Raw genomic sequence first — 25,891 nt, forward strand, 5'->3', positions numbered from 1 at the left:
TTTGAGGTGGTTGTCTTGTTTTGCACGCTTTGTACAAAATAATAAAATGCAGTACTACAGGATATTTCTTAACGTAGCTCTTTATTCGCTAGCTATAACTGGCATGTTCACGTATCGCCAACCAGGATCAAACTGACCATGACCTAACCATTTGGATGGTCTTAACCAATCATAGCACAGTATGATATGGCGGTAAAATGCATCCAATTATAATTCAGTATGTTTACACATATGAATATTACATCCCCCTTCTTTTAAAACAAAAGAAAAATGTTCACATATTCTAAGCGTTTCTTTTGAAAACATGCTCTGCAGTTTGAACTCAAGGTAAGTAACCATTTAAATTGCATACTATACCAACTTTATCAACATAGACTCTGAAACAATGATCCAACATACTGTTACTTTTCGAACAAGGGATTCTCAGCAACTCAGCTTTCACAGTAGAAATACATCTTAACATTTCAAACAAATACAATACCAAAGCATTTCAAGTGAACTTTCAATAACAAGTTTACAGTCTGGAACTCTTTTAGGGCAGCGATACGCCTACACCCTTTGACATTTCACAGGTCTAGGACAGCTCTGGGCTTGACCTCTCTTTCTGACCTTGTGCGATATGATGCTGAGCATGCTTCTGTGTCAGTCAACAGCTCTTGTGGTGTTGCAGGTAAGTATGGTGTATGTTGTGCTGTATGTGTGTTTAGTCCATCACGTTCTCTTTCAGGGGAACAGTTCATCTCATCAGTGTGTTGTTCTTTTGTGTTCAGTAGGTGACGACGATTGCAGCGGTACACCGCTCCTTCTGTGGTGAGGACGTGATATGAATGTTCAGTGTCAGCTGGCTGGATGACGACTGCTGGCTTCCAGAGGCCATGCTCTTGGATTCTAAGTGACTCTCCGTCGATCAGTGGTGGCAGTGGTCTAGCTGACCTGTCGTAGTATCGCTTTTGTTGTTGTCTCTGCACGTTTTTCATGCATTTCCTTGTAGCTGACGACCTCAGGTTGCAGCTGCTGGTTGGTGCTGGGAAGGATTGAGCGAAGTCAGCGGCTCATCAACAGCTGGGCTGGTGATTTGAAGTTGTCAACTGGAGTGTTGCGGTATTCAAGGAGACTGAGGTAGGGGTCTCTCGTCTGCTTTTGCTTTATCCATGAGTGATTTAGCAATCTGCACAGATTTTTCAGCAAGGCCATTACTTTGAGGGTAATGCAGGCTTGTGGTGACATGTGTGAACTCCCATGCTTTTGTGAAGGATTCAAACTCATTTGATTTGTAACAGGGCCCATTGTCAGATATTAAAGTCTCTACAATGCCATGCCTGGCAAAGGCTGCTTTCAGCTTGTGTATCACAGCTGCAGATGTGGTGCTGTGAAGCTTGTCGAGTTCAAAGTATCTGCTGTAGTAGTCCTCGTTGTTCCAGGGAAACAGATCGGTTGCCACGACCTGCCAGGGTCGGTCTGGGATACAGTGAGATAACATTGGCTCTTTGGTGTTTGAGGGGCGTCGTTCAGGACATATGGCGCATTTACCAACAATGTCTTCTATTTGTTTGCACATTCCGGGCCAAAACAAAATGTCCCGTGCTCTCTGTTTGCACTTTTCCATGCCCATGTGTCCAGCATGGATCTTTGTCAAAATCTCTTGGGAGCTGTAAGAAAATGTGCGTCTTGCCGGCATTAGTCATGTAACGTGTCACTAACAATTCTAGTTAACGTCCTTTAACTAAATGTAAACTGTCAATCATTTGAAATGTTCACTGTCCAGCTCTGCTTGCCGCAAGTTGGCTAACGTAACGTTAACTTAGCTAACGTTAGCTAGCTAGCACTATATTGACAGGTGTGATTCTGTGGGAGATCTGACTGAGAAATCTAGATAACGTTAGCTAACATAGCAAATGTTAATTTGACCAAATCATTCTGTAACGTTAAAGTTAATTTACCCAACCACGAAGAGACGGAATAATCTAGCTAATTAAAGTTTAGTTACAAAGTATGGTTGTTGTATTCTTTTCTACATTGTCTTGTTTTGCACACTTTGTACAAAATAATAAAACGCAGTACTACAGGATATTTCTTAACGTAGCTCTTTATTAGCTAGCTATAACTGGCATGTTCACGTATCGCCAACCAGGATCAAACTGACCATGACCTAACCATTTGGATGGTCTTAACCAATCATAGCACAGTATGATATGGCGGTAAAATGCATCCAATTATAATTCAGTATGTTTACACATATGAATATTACATACATGTTACCAGGGGTAGGACTTTTAACTTCGGTGCCATCCTGTGTGATGCTCTAGCAACATGGCTCGCCACAGCTGCTTTCGCCCACAAGCCAGTCTTTGTAAATGTCTGGTGAGTCACGAGTCCTGGAATTTACATTTTCCAGGCATAGCTGAAGATTCACTTTAAGATTTCTCACTTGCTTGCCTTGCTTGTTTAACCTGGATCATTCGACTTCAATCACTCATGCACGCACGTGACTGTCGCACTTTCGAGGCAGGTGGCACGTGAAACAAGGACGCACAGACGGCGGGAGACACATGCAGACAGCGCAACGTAGCCTATTACTAACATTAAGTATTTTTAAAAATCTAAAAAATAACTTCAATTTCTATTCTTGCACAAAATATATCAATTAAAGCCCTTTCAATGGCCCAAGTCTATTTATGTTTATTTTCAAAAACCTTCAAGGCCTTGATTTTTTTCTCTCAAATTCACAAACATTAAAGGATTTCAAGGACCCGTGGGAACCCTGATAAGGGTTCTTTTTGTCTCCACTGACCATTTCCACATTCTCCAATTTTGGTGGGAAAAGACCCTTTGTTCTACGAATATCTCTCCCTCCATACAGCTTGGGAAGGTATTTATGATCATCATAAAACTGGCCAACAGACCCAGGAGGGGGAGGGGGTCTTCAGACCGTTGCCTAGCGGGCACCACCGATCTCCATCTTAGGACTGGCAAGTCATGACACTAGGGCAGTGTCTTAAGTGGTGCTTGTGGAAACTGGCATCACGCTTACATTTTTATTAAAAGGACCAACAGAATAACTTTACAGAAATTATAAAATAGTTAAATAACTGCATGCCACTTACAATTGTTTACAACAGAGTTTAGAGTGCAGATGTCAACTACTTTTGTTTTTATTGCTTTACAAGGTCGTCAAAGAGGTCACCAATTCCCTAGACAGACATTTCAACTTATGTTCATCCCCCCATTCCTTCCCTCATAAAACTTGTAGTGATAGACAACATGGAGGGGGAAAAAAGGATTTGGATAGTCCATCTGTAGATGCTCTAGAGACTATCAGTAACATTTCAAATATCTACTAACCCTAATCTTAACCCTTACCCTTGCAAGCTGTTACTTATCAACGATGTTTGTTGATAGTATGACCCTCTGTGGTGTAGGGATAGGCACGGTTATTCCAATAACTGAACGGACTTTAGTATACGATTACTTTGAGAGTATTCATTTTTTATAAAGAAAATAGCACAACAAATGTTTTTAAAGGCTTGGTCTAAAATTAACATTGTTACATAGCCTACAAGGATTTTAATAAAAAAGTTTTATGACAGTCAATAGTGCTCCCCATAAAAAAGACACACTGGTAGCCAACGTGAAGCTTGTTGTTGGTCAATCAAAGCGGCGCTACAGTCAGAGGCTCTGTGTAGCAAGAGAAGTGGGAGATTTATAATCAATGCAAAATGGAATTAACATTAGGGAATTAAGTTGGCTAAATGAGGAGTCCGCTACAACGAGAAACCATCAGGTAGGCTGTTTAATCTGAAAGGAGTTGTCGAGAATTAGCTTTGCTACTTTAGCTAGCTTCTTTACATCGATTTTATGGAGTCAAGACAGGCACTACCAGATGGTATGATAGACAAGCATGTTGCTGCCATAGGTTATCTAACCTGCGTGAGTCTGTTTGGCTACTCTCGCTCTCCCGCCGTGCCACACAGACTGCCACAAACACACACCAGCCCCTGCTGCCCCAACAGGCTCTCGAGTCACGCGGGTAAGTCTCCATTGAAGTTTAAAAATATTTTTTTCTTTAAGCACATTTATTTAGACTATCCAGATATCCGAAATAGTCCGGATATTATTCGAAAACTGAAATAATTTCAAATGCCTTCCCTGCTGTAGAGCATATGCAGATGGACAATACAGACTATCCAAATAAAGTGACTCTGAAAATCTTCAATTAACAAAAAAAGCCAAATAACTGTCTCCAGATCGTCTCCTATCCGGTTCTTTATCATGACCAGAACATAAAACTGATTCTGATTCAAACCCACCTCTGCAAGTTCTGCATACGCTCCCCTCCCTTTTCATCTTCCCACCACTCTTCCCACCACTATCTTTTGACCTGAGTGTACAGTAATGCTGTAATCTCTTCCCCATTTCAAACGTGTTCCGATTGCAAATGGGGAATTCCGGAACCTACTCAAGAGAACTGGATCTGCTGCACTCCGGGAATCTGGAAGAAGGAAAGGAGGATACCTAGTCAATTGCACAGCTGAATGCTTTCAAATCGAAATGTTTATTCTGCATTTAACCCAACCCCTCTGAATCAGAGGTCAGGGGGGTTTGCCTTAACATCAACGTCATCGGTGCAGTTATTGTTGGGGGTTAACTGCCTTGCCGGCTTGGGGTTTCAACCTTTCGGTTACTGGCCCAACGCTCTTAACCGCTAGGCTACCTGCCGCCCAGAGAGAGAGAGCAGAACTAACATGTAGAGATCTTTGTTTCTCACTTTTTTTATTGTCAGCTGCAAGCCATGTTTAGACATTTATGAACGATTTATTGATTAATCATGGTTTAACGAGTCCCGGGGTGCACAGTTGTGTGTACTTGTGGTGGTGGGGGGTGAGTCAGATGGCCCCTGTGCACATGGTTGTGTCCCCAGAGAGGTGCGGGACGGGACGCCTGTGCCACTGCAACCAGCGCCCGCCTGATGGTGCAACTCATCACTCTCACGTGTTTGGTCTTAATGATTACATAAAGCGTGGAGAGTAGACTCAGGAGCAACCTTACCTGTTGGTACGAGGTGGTGTAAACCATGACATTCTGTTGTTGTCCATCAGCAGTTATTATTCCAGCAGGCAACTGGTTCGCTGCAAAAGGAAACAAATTTATAATTCAGATTATGCAGTTACCATTTCCATGAAGTAACGTTCTGTCAATCACTGTTACCCACTGTTAGAAATTAATAAAATACATTTTAAACATACACTGAGTGGAAAGTACTGCATAAATTCTGATATGATAACTCCTGTTGGATTCTAGCTTGAAATATACTTATTCATGTTATCATATCAGAATTTATGCAGTGCTTTACATGTATAAGAAACATACAGTACCAATCAAAAGTTTGGACACCTACTCATTCAAGGGTTTTTCTTTATTTCTACATTGTAGAATAATAGCGAAGACATCAAAACTATGAAATAACACACATTCAATCATGAGGTAACCAAAAAATATGTTAAATCAAAACGTATTTTATATTTGAGATTCTTCAAAGTAGCCACCCTTTGTCTTGATGACAGCTTCACAGACTCTTGCCACTCAACCAGCTTCATGAGGTAGTCACCTGGAATGCATTCCAATTAACAGGAGTGCCTTGTTAAAAGTTAATTTGTGGAATTTCTTTCCTTCTTAATGCGTTTGAGCCAATCAATTGTGTTGTGACAAGGTAGGGGTGGTATACAGAAGATGGCCCTATTAGGTAAAAGACCACATCCATATTATGGCAAGAACAGCTCAAATAAGCAAAGAGAAACGACAGTCCATTACAATAAGACAGGGGTGTCAAACTCATTCCACGGAGGGCCTAGTGTCTGCAGGTTTTTGGTTTTTCCTTTCAATAAAGCCCTAGACAACCAGGTGTGGGGAGTTCCTAACTAATTAGTGATGTTAATTCATCAATCAAGTACAAGGGAGGAGCGAAAACCCGCAGACACTCGGCCCCCCGTGGAATGAGTTTGACACCTGTGCAATAAGACATGAACGTCAGTCAATCCGGGAAATGTCAAGAACCATTAAGCGCTATGATGAAACTGGCTCCCATGAGGACTGCCACAGGAAAGGAAGACCCTGAGTTATCTCTGCTGCAGAGGACACGTTCATTAGAGTTATCAACCTCAGATTGCAGCCCAAATAAATGCTTCACAGAGTTCAAGTAACAGATACATCTCAACATCAACTGTTCAGAGGAGACTGCGTGAATCAGGCCTTCATGGTCGAATTGCTGCAAAGAAACCACTACTAAAGGACACCAATAATATACTTGCTTGGGCCAAGAAACACAAGCAATGGACATTAGACTGGTGGATATCTGTCCTTTGGTTTGATAAGTCCAAATGTTCAATTTTTGGTTCCAATCAACGTGTCTTTGAGATGCAGAGTAGGTGAACGTATGATCTACGCATGTGTGGTTCCCACCATGAAGCATGGAGGAGGAAGTGTGATGGTGCTTTGCTGGTGTCAGTGATTTATTTTGAATTCAAGGCACACTTACCCAGCATGGCTACCACAGCATTATGCAGCGAAACGCCATTATCATTCGATTTCAACAGGATAATGACCCAACACCTCCAGGCTGTGTACGGGCTTTTTGACCAAGGAGAGTGATGGAGTGCTGCATCAGATGACCTGGCCTCCACAACAATTTGATTTATTTAACACTTTTGGTTACTACATGATTCCATATGTGTATTTCATAGTTTTGATGTCTTAACTATTATTTTACAATGTAGAAGTAAAAATAAAGAAAAACCCTTGAATGAGTAGGTGTGTCCAAACTTTTGACTGGTACTGTCAAGGAAGAGTAAAGAGGAACTTGGTGTGTGGAAAGTTACTGAGTGAGAAAAGGGAAAGTGCAGAAAGTTCATATTCAGTTCAAATATACAGTGCAGTCAGGAAGTAGTCAGACCCCTCGACTTTTTCCTCATTTGTTACGTTACAGCCTTATTTAAAAAAAATTATGTCCTTAATCTACACATGACAAAGCAAAAACAGGCTTTTAGAACAGGCTTTCCAATTATAATTTTTTATTAAAAATAATATATATAGAAATATCACATTTACATAAGTATTCAGACCCTTTACTCAGTACTTTGTTGAAGCACCTTTGGTAGCGATTACAGCCTCGAGTCTTCTTGGGTCTGACTATACAAGCTTGGCACACCTGTATTTGTGGAGTTTCTCCCATTCTTCTATGCAGATCCTCTCAAGCTCTGTCAGGTTGGATGGGGAGCGTCGCTGTCCCGAAACCACTCCTGTGTTGTCTTGGCTGTGTGCTTGTTGTCCTGTTGGAAGGTGAACCGTTGTCCCAGTTTGATGTAATGAGCGCTCTGGAACAGGTTTTCGTCAAGGATATCTGTACTTTGCGCCGTTCAACAACATTTATCTGGTCTGAAAAGTCCTTTAGGTGCCTTTTGGCAAACTCCAAGCGGGCTGTCATGTGCCTTTTACTGAGGAGTGGCTTCCGTCTGGCCACTCTACCATAAAATCCTGATTGGTGGAGTGCTGCAGAGATGGTTGTCCTTCTAGTCTACAGTCGTGGCCAAAAGTTTTGAGAATGACAAATATTAATTCCCACAAAGTTTGCTGCTTCAGTGTCTTTAGATATTATTGTCAGATGTTACTATGGAACACTGAAGTATAATTACAAGCATTTCATAAGTGTCAAAGGCTTTTATTGACAATTACATGAAGTTGATGCAAAGAGTCAATATTTGCAGTGTTGACCCTTCTTTTTCAAGACCTCTGCAATCCGCCCTGGTATGCTGTCAATTAACTTCTGGGCCACATCCTGACTGATGGCAGCCCATTCTTGCATAATCAATGCTTGGAGTTTGTCAAAATTTGTGGGTTTTTGTTTGTTCTCCCGCCTCTTGAGGATTGACCACAAGTTCTCAATGGGATTAAGGTCTGGGGAGTTTCCTGGCCATGGAACCAAAATATCGATGTTTTGTTCCCCGAGCCACTTAGTTATCACTTTTGCCTCATGGCAAGGTGCTCCATAATGCTGGAAATGGCATTGTTCATCACCAAACTGTTCCTGGATGGTTGGGAGAAGTTGCTCTCGAAGGATGTGTTGGTACCATCCTTTATTCATGACTGTGTTTAGGCAAAATTGTGCGTGAGCCCACTCTCTTGGCTGAGAAGCAACCCCACACATGAATGGTCTCAGGATGCTTTACTGTTGGCATGACACAGGACTGATGGCAGCGCTCACCTTGTCTTCTCCGGACAAGCTTTTTTCCGGATGCCCCAAACAATCGGAAAGGGGATTCATCAGAGAAAATGACTTTACCCCAGTCCTCAGCAGTCCAATCCCTGTACCTTTTGCAGAATATCAGTCGGTCCCTGATGTTTTTCCTGGAGAGAAGTGGCTTCTTTCCTGCCCTTCTTGACACCAGGCCATCCTCAAAAAGTCTTCGCCTCACTGTGCGTGCAGATGCACTCACACCCACACCTGCCACAGGTGCACTCACACCTGCCTGTTGCCATTCCTGAGCAAGCTCTGTACTGGTGGTGCCCTGATCCCGCAGCTGAATCAACTTTAGGAGACGGTCCTGGCGCTTGCTGGACTTTCTTGGGCTCCCTGAAGCTTTCTTCACAACAATTGAACCGCTCTCCTTGAAGTTCTTGATGATCCGATAAATGGTTGATTTAGGTGCAATCTTACTGGCAGCAATATCCTTGCCTGTAAAGCCCTTTTTGTGCAAAGCAATGATGATGGCACGTGTTTCCTTGCAGGTAACCATGGTTGACAGAGGAAGAACAATGATTCCAAGCACCACCCTTCTTTTGAAGCTTCCAGTTTGTTATTCAAACTTAATCAGCATGACAGAGTCATCTCCAGCCTTGTCCTCGTCAACACTCACACCTGTGTTAACGAGAGAATCACTGACATTATGTCAGCTGGTCCTTTTGTGGCAGAGCTGAAATGCAGTGGAAATGTTTTTGGGGGGATTCAGTTCATTTGCATGGCAAAGAGGGACTTTGCAATTCATCTGATCACTCTTCATAACATTCTGGAGTATATGCAAATTGCCATCATAGGCAGCAGACGTTGTGAAAATTAATATTTGAGTCATTCTCAAAACTTTTGGCCATGACTGTGGTTGCAATTCTAAAGAGAGAAACTGTAGATTCTTCTAACAACTTTATTATAAGATGAGCAAAACTGGAGTATTTTAAAAGTTCAGAGTAGAAAACCCAATGAAAAGAGTTGGCTCTCTCCTTTTATAGAAGGTACATCCTCTTATCTATGTGACAGTTAGCACGTGCAGAAACAGGGCCGGGGAACAGAGTTGTAAAAAGGAATTTAGCTCATCTGCGCAGATCAAGATAGCTGACATCGCCACCATTCTCTGTTCCTCCCTGCAATTCCCACATAGCTAAATTCCTGTCCATTGTAAACACAGGAGGTCACATACTGCTGTGGGACCCAAACGGCTCATAAATCTGTACACTCAGACTTATGACGAAGTCACACAAAACAAGTTTGTATCAGTAAAAAAATACTAGCATATAACAACGGATAATTCTTTAAGTAAAAAACAGCTTAGTATGTCTAATTAAACAGCATAGTACGTAATTAATTTCCTCCACATATAGCAAGTATTTCAAGTTAGAATCCAACAAAAGTAATAAAATGTAGAAAAAGGGAAGGGGTCTGAATACTTTTCAAATGCACTGTATTATTGTTGAATATGAATGTCCCTAAGGAGGGAGGCAAAGTGCAACAGTCTAGTTTCAGTTCTTGATAAGGCAGGCCAGATGCTGCGGAACCAGGACTATGAGGGATGAGCAACTCAACTCGATTGAAGGTTAACAGTTGAAGAGAGAAGATACTGCTGGAAGGGGACCCACATCGAAGAACATCTGATTACAGTCCTATCGCACACATACATACTCACTTCCACGCCCATGAGGGTCCTAGAGTTAGGCAGGGCCATAACACCAGTAAGAGGAACCTACTGTGGTTCTACCTAACACCAAAGAAGGACGGGTTCTCTTAGACATGCAAGGTGTCTCCGCCTAGTCGGAAGGTATAAAGATGTGTTTGTGTGACTTGTATGTTGTCTTTGCAGCTGTATGACCCAGTGGTTGAATAAACTTGGTTTGAGCTTTTTACTGTTTGTTGAAAACTTAACAATCCTCAGGGTAAGAAATTGCCTGGGGCCCAGGGCTGGAGAACTGCAATAAATAAGGCCATCATGGCAACTAGACCATAAACTAGCTTATGATCCTGTAACATGAATAACAAAGGAGTACATGTATGCATTCAGCACCTCTCATCTAGGCCTAATCCTAGAGCTTTTAACAGTGTTGGAGGATAACAGCAAATGTTAATGATTTCTATTGGGATTGAGACCCCACTTACCGAAGCTGTCGTCTGTGAGTTCTTCTCCGAGTCCCTCTGTTACAGATATGCCGCCGATTCCCTTCTCCCCTTTCATCGCCTACGGAGAGAGAGAGACACATTGAGAACTTGTTAGGGTTATGAATTGAGCTGTATTTCCACAGCACCAACGGTGTGATGCCTAGAAAAGGACACAGCGATAACCAGACCTTTGTGTTTGAGTCAAGGCTCAAGGATAGTGCATAGCATATGAACTCATACACACCAGTCTGGAGAGCATGGCATGAGTTATGGCACTTGGCGCACACACACTTCCTCTCACCTCTCGGAACTTCTGTAGGTAGAGTTTGAGTGGCTCCACGTACATGTCAAAGCCCAGGGTGGACATGGCAAACAGGATGTCCTCTCCGTTGATGGTCTTCCTTTTCTCTTGGTGACAGCGCTCGCTGGCCTCCGACGTGATGAAGCTGATGAACTCGCTCACACACTCCTGAACACACTCCTTGGCATCTTTCGCTATCTGGACAGAATTAATAGGGGAAGGGGGATTTAGGTCAACATGCAGCCAAACGTTGATGTGGAAACTACATTCAGGGCCGGTTTCCTGGACACAGATTAAGCCCAGTCCTGAACTAAAAAGCATGGTCATTGGAAAATCTCCGGAAAGTGTGTCGGGGAAATCTAACTCCGTGTTCACATAAAAATACATATTAGGCTTTACAATAATTTACAAAAATTATTATTTAAAAAAAGATCTATTTAAAATGACAAAACATTTTAAATAAACAAGTAAGCATCTTTAAAAATAACTTGCAGTGTTTAGTGTTGGGGTTTGTCATATGTGTCTGTTGATGGATTTGGTAAAAAACAGATGGCCCTGTCAACCCGACCTGTGCAATTTATCAGGCATCGAAGCCGAGCTTTGGGTGGGAAAACACTGAACTAAAGTTGGCAGCAAACCTTTGAGACGTTTACCACCTGGAACTAGGGAGTACCAAGAGTCTCAAGGACAAGTAGCCTACTGTATGAAGTAGAATCCACAGTAACTGGAAGGGTGAGTATTATCAGTGTGACTGGTTGATGGCCAAGAAATGGACACAGCAATAAACCCTTTGTGTTTGGGCTAAGGCAGAGGAGAAATACATCAACACTGGCAAATATTCAGTCTTGAAAGAAGATACAAATGCAGTGTGTCCTTGGTGACCTGAAAGGCGCTGCTGTGCTTAACAAATGGAGCATTTCCATACAGGATTTACCCCAGTGTTTTACCCAAAAGGCTCAGACTTTTGTTTCCATCTACGCGGGCCGGCTCCCGTGTCTCACTGAGCCATGGCTCCGGCTGACCTGCTCTCACTTGGCTCTAAAGGCAGGCCACTGGTACTAGGGCTGGGTGGTATACTGTATTTTATGATATACCGGTATTGATGCAGGGACTGGTTTGAGTTTTTACTTTACCTTCTATACCGGTATTTAAAATGTTTGGTTTGTTAAATGTGATACGCCATGTGTAATGTCAATTTTTATAATTTACTTCGCTACTTGAGTCGTCTCTCTCCTCGCCACTCTCCACACAGACCTAGCCACGCCCCGTCACTCAAGGAGCGCATTTGACGTTCCTCAACCACGAGAAACTTGCGTCAGTCTACATGGTCAACGCAGCAAATGCAACAATGTTGATGACAACAATGCTGTTTTCACTTTACTTCTTAATATAAATCCACTAGCGTTCTATAATAACAATATTAGTTTGTGTTTCTTACATCAGCAAACAGCTAGTTTGTCATTTCTTAGCAAGTTGCCCTAGAATCTTGTGAGACGCTAATTGTTAGCCGCTAATGCTAATATCTAGCTAGCTAATAAATGTACTGAGTAAGAGCAAACATAGCTAGCTAATACAGCCTGAAAATACCAGTGATGGTGTAGACTTAAATCAGCACGTTGTTTGTGCAACAGTATCTTCTAAATCAAAAAGGAATATGCAAAGCAAGAATATGTTAGCTATATGAAGCAGCTAAGAGAAACCATGCAATCTAGCCAAAGCTTATAGGGTCCCCTAGGAAACACTTATCACAATAACTCCTCCCTGGCATTTTAATTTGTCATCATCTCAAACAATGTATTCAAAGTGCCCACTATTATATTCTAACTATAGAATTAGAACAGTCATCTATTTCCATGATTCCAACAGTTTTGCTCGCAAGTCAAATCGCAATTGCAACATTTGGTTAAAAATAAGTCCAAGATTATTTGCCCATATCGTGCAGCCCTACGTGGCAGTGTGGAAATTCTCAATTGAGCAGTGGTGTAAAGTACTTAAGTAAAAATACTTTCAAGTACTACTTAAGTCGTTTTTGGGGGTATCTGTACTTTACTATTTTTGACAACTTTTACTTCACTACAAAATACTGTACTTTTTACTCCATACATTTTCCTTGACACCTAAAAGTTACATTTTGAATGCTTAGCAGGACAGGAAAATGGTCCAATTCACTCACTTGCCAAGAGAACATCCCATGTCATCTACTGCCTCTGATCTGGAGGACTCACTAAACACAAATGCTTTGTTTGTAAATTATGTCTGAGTGTTGGAGTGTGCCCCTGTCTATCTGTAAATAAAAATAAATAAAAATGGTGCCATCTGGTTTGCTTAATATAAGGAATTTGAAATGATTTATACTTTTACTTTTGATACTTAAGTACATTTTATCAATTACATTTACTTTTGATACTTAAGTATATTTAAAACCAAATACTTTTAGACTTTTACTCAAGTAGTACTTTACTGGGTGACTTTCACTTTTGCAATTTTCTATTAATGCATCTATACTTTTACTAAAGTATGACAATTAGGTACTTTTCCCACCACTGCAATTGAGTGCAGGAAATGCAGAAATGATAAAAGTGCTGAAATTTGTTTTGGTTGAAGTTGAATTGAACAGTATAAAACAATCATAATGGAGACAGACTCATTGAAATAACTTAGAATGTATGTATGCTTTGCCACCCTAGGATCACTCACTACTCATAGCAAACGTAGAACTTTTATTAGTCAAAAACAAAAAATACCGTCAAATCGTCCATTTAAAAAAAAAAAAATGTTTTTATTTTATTTAAACGCCATGATATAATATTTTGGCCATATCGCCCAGCCCTAACTGGTACTTTCACCTATCATTTACATAACAATGGCTAACTGTGAACTAACACCTCACAAAGCAACCATTTTGATTATGCAGAGGTTGTTGATTCCGCTCGTCGTAGAAATATTTGCTCAATAATATTTCTCAGATACCGGAACTTGTGAATTCAAATAGACTTTATTACAAAGTAACAAGCCGAGCTGGTTCATGGATCAACTGACTTTCCAGCCTCGGCACACACTTTCTATAGTTTTCATCCTTACGTCACACACATAGTAACTCCTCTTTATGTTAATGACTCATCCCCTCTGGCATTTAGCCACCATTATCTTTTTGCCTTGCACTCACTTCAGCTTGGTTTCCATTTTCTTATTGGCACAGACATTAGGGCATAGATTCTATTGGTGGCGTAACCATAGCAATAGTACAAAAATAAACAGACACGCACAATCCCAAGCAACATGCATGTCTAATGTTGCTTAGGTAATACAAACCTATGCTACTAATGCATGTCTAATGAGCCTCACTGGACTACGTAATGGCGTCCCTTAGCCTAATGACCCAGACACATATGGCTTCCCTTAGCCTAATGAACTATTGATTAATGGCTTCAGAGTGCACGTCTACTGACCCAGACACATATGGCTTCCCTTAGCCTAATGACCCACACATACATATAATAGTTAAGCTTGCATTGAATCTTCTTACTCCTCTAAGATGTATAATGTGCACACATGTGAAGAGTATTGGGAATTTTCTAGTACAAGTCCTCACTTTCAGCCCTAACTATGGAAACACAATTTCACTAGTATAACATAAGGGTGTATACACTGGGGTAACAGTGTACTCAGTCTAAGTGTTTCCTCTACCATTGCATAGGTTGGATGAGTCCCTCTCACTTCAAAATACATAGCCTCAATTTGGTTATGATAGTACATAAATATGTTAACGGTTAGCTGCCGAAATACGACCAATCATGCTTATCGGTCTACAGGTTAATTTGCATTATTTTGTGGAATTAAATTGGCACGTGTATTTTCATTAGTCATCATGCATTTTATTTATCACACGTGCACAGCATACAAAGCCTAGTTTGAGGAGTAGAATAGTCTACCACCTGTCAGACAGTGCGAGAGTAGGTCCTCAAAAAGCCTGTAGGCTACTGGAGTGAAACCTTCTTTTGTAATCCCAGTCATTGCGCAACAAATAACAATTCTAAATGCAATCGAGTGTTAAAAACACGATTAAAAAGGAGCTATTTTTATTTCTCAATCTCAACTCGTAATTAAAGCGCTCCTTCCATTCGCTATTCGGATGCATAGGCTATAGCCTGCCTACCGTTGACTTTCAGCACGTCACCCACCACTTCGCAATGTGAGAAGTTTAAGGCAGTATAATTGTTTGAAACCTGAATTTACTTAACTTCAAATAATGAAGCATGTCTTACCTTGCTTCAAAGTAGCTTTGTGAAAATACATCCATAGAAACGGGGAGGCAATTATTTTATAAAGACTTCCTCATGCCATTAACCAAATTTCTCTCCTGTTCTATTGACTTTCTTTTGTTGTCCAGAAGCTGAAAGGCACAATCCTAGACATATTAGCAATCCATCATAGTAGTTGCTATTAGATTCCCCCTCTTTCTACACTGAACTAAAATATAAATGCAACATGTAAAGTGTTGATCCCATGTTTCATCAGCTGAAATAAAAGATCCCAAAAAGGTTCCATAAGCACAAAAAGCTTATTTCTCTCAAATGTTGTGCACAATTTTTGTGATGATTAAACAGGATGGTCATTACACAGGCGAACCTTGTGCTGGGGGCAATCAAATAAAATGGGCAGCTGTCACAACGCAACGCCACAGATGTCTCAAGTTGAGGGAGCGTGCAATTGGCATGCTGATTGCAGGGATGTCTGTGATGGAAAATGAGTCATGCTATCCCGTGTTTTATTACTTAAAGAATATTCTCATTATTTGCTAGTTTTTCCCCCTAACCTGATACAAACTTGTCTGTGTGACTTAGGCATAAGACTGGGCGTATAGCTAAGATCCGTTTGGGTGCAACCGTCAGCTTTAAGGGAAACTTGCAGAAAGGAGCACATAGTGTGAGCTGTGGCAAATGCAGTTAGACAGTTGAGCCCTCGTGCCATCTTAATCTGCAGACAAACCAATCGCTTTTTACACACTATGTTCTGCCCATTTCCACACATCTGCTAAACTGCCACGAAGACAAAGAGGTTGTACTTCCTATGAAAGCCGAGAGCAAACTTTGTTCGTTGGGCTTTTAACTCTGCACTATTGAGTGATTGTTGATTGCTCCATTTTTGGTAATCTTATAATAAAGTTAGTTGCTGTTTGAGGAATCTAGTCTCCCTCTTATATAATTTTTCGACAATAGGCATGCCATTGTTGATGTTTCCATTAAGCTATTAATGAAAAATGTCCAGTCCTTGTAGTATCAGAGAGGAAGAAACCAAGCGAAAGGTTTTACTCTTGCCCAAATCTGTCCAAAATAAGCCCAATGGGAATATTCTATGGAAATATTTTGGGCCTAAGCTTCACCTCCCTTCCTGCCTTGGGACTCCCCCCATTGTTAGGGCGGAAACATAAGCATCTCGTCATTATATACAGATCTCCGATAGTATTCTCTGTTGGTCAAGTCATTTGACTGTTTGGGAGGGAAAAAAAGAAAAAAACATGACTGTTTAATGAGGTTCAGTCGGCAGCAAAATTATACGAAATTTGCATCCCTAATAGTCATTTAGGGGTGTTGGCAGCCCTAGATGATTCTGTGGTCTATGTATCTGGCTTTGTTGCTGTTTCAAGCTTGAATTGTGTAGATTTATGGACTCACAGAATCCAAATACCTGTTAAAAGTAAAATAAATAAATAAAATAAAAAGATTAAATAAATAAATAAAAAGCAAAAAAAGAAAAGCAAGTCATGCTCCATACCTTTCCTGTCTGTGGAACAGCGTTCTTCATGATGCGAGCCACGTTAGCGATTGGGAGGTAGATGTCCTGCTCACGGAAGTTTTCCTTGCTGCCGTTGCCTTCCTCATGGTCATGCAGGCTCTCATCACAGTCATCTGTGTCAGGGAGAGGGGCATGTTACATCTACATATTTTGCCTATAAAAATCTTCTCTATTTCTATTCACCAAGCAAGTTTAGTCTGATTGAGATCAAGTCTACATGTGACTTGATCCATGTCAAACATTGTCATTTAGAATTACTACAGTAAGTAAGCCTGATTATTTGTGAAGCGCATTTGAAAGGTGGGAGTGCCCATGTCTGTATCTTTATATAGGGGTGCTCTGATGGTGTCCTGCATCATTGGGATACCATGTTATTCTGAAAAAGGGATTGGGACTGTGCACGTCAGAGAATAGGTAGCTGGGTTTCTCAACTCAACGCCGTGTACATCTCGGTGGAGTTGGGTTGAGACGACTGTGGGCGGTGTACCTCCGACTACAGTCAGTGGTTGTATTTGATTAACATTTTATTAAAAAGTAAGGGATTCCAGCAAACAGGCAGTGATTGGGAGTCCCGTAAGGTGCCGCACAATTGGCCCAGCGTCGTACTGGTTTGGCCGGGGTAGGCCGTCATTGTAAATAAGAATTTGTTCTTAACTGACTTGCCTAGTTAAATAAAAAATAACAGGCATGCAGAGGACAGAAAAAAGGCACACGGTGGACAAACAAAGGAACACGGCAGTGGAGGCTGCTGAGGAAGGACGGCTCATAATGGCATGGAACAGAGTGAATGGAATGACATCAAACAATGTTTCATTCCGCTCCAGCCATTACTACGAGCCCGTCTTCCCCAATTAAGATGCCACCAACCTCCTGTGGTACACCGTAAGGGTTTAAGAATTTCAATTTTTAGAAGTATAGCCTGACAGCGACTATGTAGTCAGAGATACAGTCCACACACTCGTCTCAACTAAATTCCATTAATGTAGAGTTGAGACTCAGCTAGAGAAGAGGGTGCTTCTGTTCTATATCGTGGAGCTCCGCTCCTAGTGGTTTACCCTGCTGCCTAGGCAGTGAACAGCCTGAGAGAAAATTATGCACACACCTGCAGCCAATAGGAGAACAGGTGTCCCTATATAAGGGGATGCTTCCCCACAATCAGCCTCCCATAATCTTCAGCAACAGGACTGGACTGAAGAAGCCTAGAAGAGAAGAGAGAAGTCTCAGGACGAACCCGCTGTCGATCTCCTGGTCTCGACGTCGTCCTTTATGAGCATGCCTTTTCCACCCCCAAAAGCTCTTTTAAAGAGCTCAGTGTCGCTGCGCCACTATGGCCGCTATGGACCCACTCAACTTATGTTTTGTGTGCTTGGGTTCACAGCACGCTAGGGGCGGCCTCACAGATCCCCAAGAATGCCATTGCTGTGCCCTCCTTTAAAGGCGAGGAAGCAGCAGTGGGCGTTTATCAGGGTAGATCTCCCTATGGAGGACGCCATGTCTGTGCTAGCCTCAGGTTCTGAAAAAAGGCACCCTACTGACCGAGGTTGAAATGATTAATAAAGAATGTGTTCCATCTGACTTTGTCACAAGAGAACCTCTTTCCCATAACAAACTTGAGACCGTTCAGGTTCCTTCTCTCTCACACATCACTCGGGGTGTAGTACAGCCCACTATGAGTGCATAGCTGAGGACGTTGTGAGTGGAAATGACATGAGGGCAGCAAAACAGACGCTCTTGATGAGCCGCCATGCTATACCGCATGAAAACCCAAAACCATACACTGTCAGGAGTAATGTGGATAAGGGTTTGAGGAACATCTTGCGTACACAGCCCCATGTTGGGCCGATGACGCAATCGCTGTTGGGGGACGGCGCACTAACTCAGTCAGATGCCTCAGTGTAGCTCAGACCCGTGCTGCGTTCACAGAGGACTGGAACCACAAGGTGTATAATGTGTATAACCAAAGTTTCTCACAGAACGCGCTAATATTTCCTCCCCTTTTCGAGAGGGGCCCACCTTGGGCTGTCCCACCACTTCGGTGTCGAGGGACAGCAGCCGTAGATTAATACAAGTCCATCCTACTGTCTGTACCAAAGCTTTGCGCGCTCCCGCTCTCAGAGCATTACTTGGAGCATTACTACGGCACTTTAGAATGCTTACGACAAAACGTCTGCTGGAATGTATCCACAAGGACTTTTGTATATGCGTAGACCTAAAGGACGCATTCTTTCATATGCCGGTGCATCCGCGTCACAGGAAGATTCTGCATTTCGCCTTCCAAGGGGTGGCGTACGAGTAAGCGAGGATGCGCCCTGACACCTCTCATCTTTTCCAAATGCATGGAGGTGGCATTGGAACCGTTGCGTCGTTCAAGGCTACTAGTCTACCTCGACGACCTACTGGTTCTCGCCCCGTCAGCAGAGCTGGCGATTGCACACACGACACAGACATTGATTAATCTCACACGTCTGGGGTTCGCTGTGAATTGGGAGAAGAGCGCACCTTGGCCCAGTCATCGGATTGTCTACCTGGGGTTACAGCTAGACACTGACCATGAAGGCTCGAATTTTGGATCCTCAACGGGCTGCCTTATTGCTAGCCCTACAAAGGTTTGATCCGAACCGCACGGTGACGGCGCATTCCGTCATGACACTTGGGTCTCATGTCGTCTACCCACTCCGTGGTTCCGCTGGGACTTTGGCACATGCGCAGAACACAGCGATGGTTTGCCCAACTACGACTGGACCCAGTGAGGCACTGTTAGGAATAAATAAATGATTTATATATTTAATGACTAAATGATTTATACGTTTAAAGGACTGTGACAATTAACAGAATTCTACACTGTCTGATAAATAATGTTTCTACAAATTGTGACAAACAAGTTGTGGCCACTGTGAAACTAATAACAGGAAGTAAGTCTCCCTACCCAGGGTGGGGTGAAACCGTGAGGTGTGATATGTGATAGCATAAGATAAGCAATGTGTATGTGTTGGAATGGAAATTAACAGCAGCTTTGTCCTTGTCAGAGAGGAGTAGGGACATTTTTGATGCTATGACGCTGTGTGTGGTATATAAACTAATGTGCATGGTATTTTGAGCAGAGCTCTCAAGAATAAACGTCACCGACTATTTTTAACTGGTCTCCATCTGTTTCACTTCCCCCAGAACCTTACAAACTCTGGGTGCAGACTGAGTGTTTTAATTGAATTGGTTAATGAATACATAGGAATTAAAATTCCTCTAACAGGCACCAACATCAGTTGTTGGTAGTTCCCTTCTCGCTCAGAGCGGACCTGAACTATTGGAGAGACCTGTGTGTCCCGACGCAAGGGGTCACAATGGGCAGTGTCCTCCTACATTCCAGTGTTTACAGAGGCTTGTCTGACTGGATGGGGAGGGACATGTCAAACTCTCGGCGTCCCGAGGGAGGACACACCTCCGACCGCCCTTTAACCTCCTGGAGTTGGAGACAGTTCTACTGGTTCTGACCCATTTCGTGTCTACCCTATGGGGTCATGACGTGTTGGTCTGGATCGGACAACCGAACCACAGTAACCTACATACCGTAATTTCTGGACCATTAAGCGCATCTGAATATAAGCCGCACCCACTGAATCGAAGAAAAAAAATATGTATTTTGTACATAAAGCCGCACATGTCTATAAGCCGCAGGTGCCTACCGGTACATTGAAACATTGCTTCATCCGATGTTGGATCGTTTTCATTGTCGCTCTCGTCACTTTCATCCGGAGGCAAATTCGCCGCTGAGTTCATGCTGCTCTCTTCAACACGCAGCAGTCCAGCCTTTCGAAACCCGTTGATGATAGTGGATTTTTTGACAATGCTCCACGTTGTCAGGACCCACTGGCAGACTTGACCATAAGTTGCTCTTCGCATGCGGCCCGTTTTAGTGAAGGATTTCTCCCCACTTGTCATCCAAGCCTCCCACTGAACACGGAGCGCCACCTTAAATGCACGATTTACACTGATGTCGAGTGGCTGCAAATACTTTGTTGTGCCCCCAGGAATCACAGCTGGAATTGAGTTTGTCCTCTTGATGGCTTCTTTCACAGAATCTGTTATGTGGGCCCTCATGCTGTCCAACACGAGCAATGCCTTGTTCTTGTGAAAGAATCCTCCCGGTCGCTTGCCGTAACACTACGTATGCCATTCATGCATTAGGCCTTCCGTCATCCATCCTTTCTTGTTGACTTTCACAACAATTCCTCTCGGGAATTTTTCTTTTGGCATCGTCATGCGTTTGAAAATCAACATCGGTGGAAGCTTTTCTCCCGATGCCGTGCAGCTCAGAACACAGGTGAAGTGCGTTTTTTCATGCCCAGTTGTTTTCAGCGTGACGGATGATTCGCCTTTCCTGTTGACAGTCCGAGTGAGAGGCAGGTCAAACGTCAGAGGAACCTCATCCATATTTATGATGTCGTGCGGGCCGATGGAATGCTCCGCTATCTTTGCATCAGTGAATTTGCGGAAGTTTGAAACTTTTTCCTCGTAGTCGGGAGGGAGCTGCTGACACAGACTCGTCCGTACCCTGATGGACAGGCCTTTACGCACACATTCCAGGCTATCAGAACGTTGGAGCAGACCTCATGTCTCGAGGGGTTCACAGAGACGACGAGGGAGCTGCACCCCGACATTGTTCTCCAAATATGGGAACGGTTTGGGAGAGCCGAGGTGGATCTGTTCGCGTCACGTGTGAACGAACAGTGATCCCTATGGTTATCCCTATGAGCCCAGGACGAACCGCCACTAGAGATAGACGCCTTTGCGCACTAACCGTGGACAGATGTTCTCCTGTACGCATTTCCACCACTGTCCTGCATTCTCCCACTGCTAGCCCGCGTGAGAACAGGAGGGCTGTCAATCATATTGATAGCCCCCGATCGTCCAGGGGCTTCGTGGTACGCGGAGATGACTCAAATGTTGATTGCGCCATCATGGCCAATTCCACCGAGGATGCGATGTCTCAGGCGGGAGGCATGATAGAGAAATTGCCTCTAATCGGCCAACCACTGAGGGTCTGCCCCGAGAGGGACAGGTTAGAGCGCTGTGGGTCATCTGATTCAGTAATCAGAACCAAACAGGGCTTGCGTGCCAGTTCCACATCCAGGATGTATGCCAGCAGATGGTGTGCCAGAGAATGTGGACCCCGTATGCTGTCAGGTCGAGAGCATGCTCTCTTTCCTACAGTTCATGTTTGACAAGCAGCGCTCACCCTCTGCTATTAAGGTGTTTGCGGCAGCGATTTCAGCTTGTCGTGAGGGGTTTGGCAGAGACACCATCTTCAGCCACCCTCTAGTGAAACGGTTTCCATTGGGAACGCCGCGACTTAGGTCAACACCTAGAGCCATGCTGTCCCAGTGGGATTTAACTTTGGTACTTGAGGCACTCTGAGACGACGTTTGAGCCAATGAATCAAATCCCCCTCAAGATGTTATCTCTGAAGACGGCACTGTCGCTTGCTTTGACTACAGCCAAGCGCGTCAGTGATTTGTCTGCTCTTTCGACGAGACAGGACTGCCTTGCCATAAATGCCGATTTGAGCCGAGCGGTGTTACGTCCCAACCAGGCATTTATGCCAAAGGTTATTAAGAGCTTATAAAGGTCACAGGTCGTTGAGCTGTCGGCCTTCTCCCCCCCCCCCATGCGGAGCAGAGAGGAGAGGCTTCATTGACTGTGCCCGGTACACGCCTTGGCGTGTAGCACACAGTGATGATTAGGTCATCGCCTCAGCTGTTTGTGTCATTGTGCTAGTACACCACTTTCAAAACAGCGGCTGTCTCATTGGCGTCGCAAAAGCATTGAGACGGCTTATGAGGCGCCAGGGCGACCACTGCCTCAGGGCGTAAGAGCAGCGGCGCCTACGGCCCTTTTCAGAGGAACCTGGGTACAGGATATTTGTGCAGTGGTCGTCACCGTCTCCTTTTATCCGATTCTACCTGTTAGACATGTCGTCTAACTCTCTAGCTCGTTCTGTACTCAGCGTGGCTGAAGGGAGAACTTGAGTTAAGAAAAGATGCAGAACGACTGGGCATCGTTCCCATTAGGTCCACTCTTTTTGTCAAGGAGAGAGACATGATCTTTGTCTGACACTGTCAGTACAGCTGGGAATATCTAGACTGCCCACCAGTGTATCACTGTGTTGGGGCGGAGTGATGAGGCAAATAGTACTGTAACTAGTATTACTTCACTATTAAACCGGTCAATGAATTTGATAGAATATTGAGGTATCATCCACCTGCTGAGGCAGAGTAGTTGGCCCAAATTCAGTTGTTATCTGCCCACGAATCATTGGCTTAACTGGTGTTACAGTACTATTAGACCAATCTTTAAATATTGACAGAGTTATGAGTTCATCTATCTGCTTGTACAGATTATTATGACTCATATTCAACTGCCCCTAGACATTGGCTATGCCTCTCGACTGAGTAGGGCGGATTAGACCGAGGACGCAGTACATTGTAACAGTCTGTTTTCACAGTGTGTTACAGTACTGCGGGATTTGGTCGCAGCCACTGCTGGGCCCGACCTTTTCATTAAGTGTTATGCTCGGCAAGGAGTACATTTTGGAGCGTTGCGCTCCGCCTTAAACCACTAGGAGCAGATATCCCCTATGGGGCAGAGCTCCACGATATATAGAACGATAGTTACCAGAGTTGTAACTCCAGTTCTATGAGTGGAGCGAAGCCCCATAGGACTTAGGCCCTGCCGACCCCCAGTCTCGCTGAATATTTTTCTTCCTGGAGGCTGATTGTGGGGAAGCATCCCCTTATATCGGGACACCTGTACTCCTATTGGCTGCAGGTGTGTGCATAATTTTCTCTCAGGCTGTTCACTGCCTAGGCAGCGGGGTAAACCACTAGGAGCAGAGCTCCTCTATGGGGCTCCGCTCCACTCATAGAACTGGAGTTACAACTCCGGTAACTATTGATTATGGTGCTTGGTCTGTGAAGGGAGTTCCATCACTTACCATCCTGTGACTGGAGAACGTAGTGGCTTCCTGCCATGTACTCCCCTGGCATGCCCAACTGAGAGGCATCTGTGGTTGAACCGTCTCCCTCCATCTATAAACACAGACAAAGAATTTATAAGCCTGTTCTTTTTAGATCATGATTTAAGAAATACAGAAGGATTGACTGTATGCTAAACTGGTTCAGCTACATTAACTAAACACTGTCTGGATGAACTATCCAAATAGTCAATCAAAAACTGAACGCACAGGTTGTATGTATCTAACTAACATTAGCCATGTGCACCACACTGTAGGCTGGACAGATGAAATTTTTAACAATGCTTTTTTCTGATAAAAACTAGTTCATTGCATCCGCGTGGAGCTCAGTTTCATAACATTACCATATGTTCCAGCTGCCTGCCGTTGTTTTGAAGTAATCACAAAAATACAGGCCTTATTTTAGGGCATTTTTCATCCTGCCAGCTCCTGATAGTTCTATTGAGCATCATGGCACCAACTCGCCTTCCAAACTTCTATTCCCAGCTTATTGTTTTACCGTTGCCTGCTTTGCTTTTGTTGGCTATGGAGACCTGCCCACATTGTTCACAAAAAATGACTCTGAGGTCGTTCCATTGTTAACTATAGGGAAATATAGGTATGTCTGTCTATTTCGACAAATATCTCACAATGTGTATTAAAAAATAAAAAATAAATGATACCATTTTAATAATGAGAATACACTCTTTCTAATTATGTAATGCTGGACTGTGTATTTCGTTGTCATCAAACGCTAGCCCAGAAATACCTTTTTCCCTCGGAGCGCTGAGCCTCCCCCCCATCCCATTGTTTTCCTATGGAGAGGCATGCTGGTATATTTCGCCATGTGTGAATTTACATTTTTTTCAAGTCTTACACCATTTTAAATCGTGAGAATCTCATCTTTCTAATTATCAACTTGTAAGTCGCTCTGGATAAGAGCGTCTGCTAAATGACTTAAATGTAAATGTGAGGCTGGGCAGTGTATCTCGTTGTCACCAAACGCTAGACCAGAAATAGTTATAAATTGCATTTTTTTTTCTCTACTTCCTCGTTTTGCAGACATAATCACACTTGGCACCGTCGAGGTGCGGGTGTTTACTTTCTACACGAGTTATTGTTCAGTATCGTACAAATAACAGATTGTAGTGGTAAAATAAAAGGGATACAATACAATTGAATTCTAAGCGTCTCTCCAGTCAAAACAGGCCCTGTGAACGTTTGATTCCATTCATTTGCTATGGGCTCGCGCTAGTGTTCCAGCTTAGCCAACGTTATTCTGCCATTTTCAGCCTTGGGTGAATTTTGCCTCGTTCTATTGTGCAGCCGAGAATGTAAATCGGCGTAACGTTAACCGTTACAGTACATTGTCATTCTTCCAGTTGCATAAAATCTACATGCGCAGTGATTGTTACTAGTTCGGCCGTGGATGGTCATGAATCGATGAGCCGATTGCTATCCAGTTAGCGTCTAGTTAGGTTTTACCAAGTCAGCATGGCTCTGCTTTGGCCTTTTCTAGCAAACTGCAACATTCCCTTTTGTTCCCGCGTTGATTGACAACTAGCCAGCGTGCAAACAAAAAAAGCTAACGTTAGCTAGCCAACTGGCTAGTTAGTACTACTAGTTAGCGTAACTGGCTAATGTTCTACCCAGATAAGCGTGGGGGAACAGTTATTTTTACATAAGAAATGGCTACAGTAACTAGCTAAAGACGAAAACCCGGACACAACTTTAGCTAGTTGCAATAGCTACCTAGCTAACGTCAGCTATGCTAACAAGCTACTGTCGTTAGCGATAGCAATGTGCGTTACCTAATGTTAGTTATTAACCTTAATAGCTAGCTAACCAACTCACATACAAAGCAAAAAGACTGAATCGATGAGTAACTCACGATTTCGCAAATTCGTCATGTTTACACAATATTCAAGACATCCCGTCGACTTCAACAGTCTGATTTGAGCACCCACATGGCAAACATAACATCTGCCAAATGTAACAGGCTAACGTTAGATGTCTTTGTGGAGGGCCTGCTGTGTGACTGAGAACCCATACGGGGAGACCATTTACTAGCGAGTCCTAGATAGAATTCCTCAACTCGCAGAATTAATTTCTACTTTCCCGCTGCTAATTCCCTCTCACGCTACCATCAAATAAACAGAAACAGTCAAAAGCGGAGATTTCGATTCGAGGTAACGAGAAATCGGATAGCAATCATTGGCCAGAGCCAGGCACAAACCTCCGATACTGCCCTGGTTGGTTAGCTTCTCAAAACGGCCGTGTGGTTGGACAGAAAATGGCTGCGAAGGAACCAGTCCCAGCTCGAAGCTCTGTGTCCCAAAAACACTATCTTACTTTGCCGCTAGGGGAGCAATGTTAT

General features: G+C 43.2%; 1 protein-coding gene and 1 non-coding gene across 6 annotated transcripts; both read right to left on the bottom strand.

Moving 5' to 3' along the window:
- Positions 1-3,021: 3,021 nt before the first annotated feature.
- nfybb (nuclear transcription factor Y, beta b) lies at positions 3,022-25,859 on the bottom strand. 5 transcript variants are annotated; one of them, XM_071405622.1, is made up of 7 exons: positions 25,751-25,859; positions 23,497-23,590; positions 16,488-16,621; positions 10,713-10,910; positions 10,412-10,490; positions 5,047-5,126; positions 3,022-4,489 (listed from the first exon to the last, which is right to left on the bottom strand). In XM_071405622.1, exons 2-7 carry the CDS (start codon positions 23,588-23,590, stop codon positions 4,457-4,459), a joined length of 618 nt encoding a protein of 205 aa, XP_071261723.1. In that variant the 5' UTR covers positions 25,751-25,859; the 3' UTR covers positions 3,022-4,456. The 5 variants fall into 5 exon arrangements, with proteins under 5 accessions (XP_071261723.1, XP_071261725.1, XP_071261726.1 ...); XM_071405624.1 differs by having other exon boundaries at positions 3,022-4,711; positions 25,751-25,857; XM_071405625.1 differs by having other exon boundaries at positions 3,022-4,711; positions 25,406-25,776.
- Positions 4,878-4,990, bottom strand: LOC139579921 (small nucleolar RNA SNORD67). The gene has a single exon (XR_011675928.1). It is a non-coding gene; the product is annotated as a small nucleolar RNA SNORD67 (small nucleolar RNA).
- Positions 25,860-25,891: the final 32 nt, after the last annotated feature.

Source organism: Salvelinus alpinus, chromosome 6 (assembly GCF_045679555.1).
Source record: "Salvelinus alpinus chromosome 6, SLU_Salpinus.1, whole genome shotgun sequence".
NCBI lineage: Eukaryota > Metazoa > Chordata > Actinopteri > Salmoniformes > Salmonidae > Salvelinus > Salvelinus alpinus.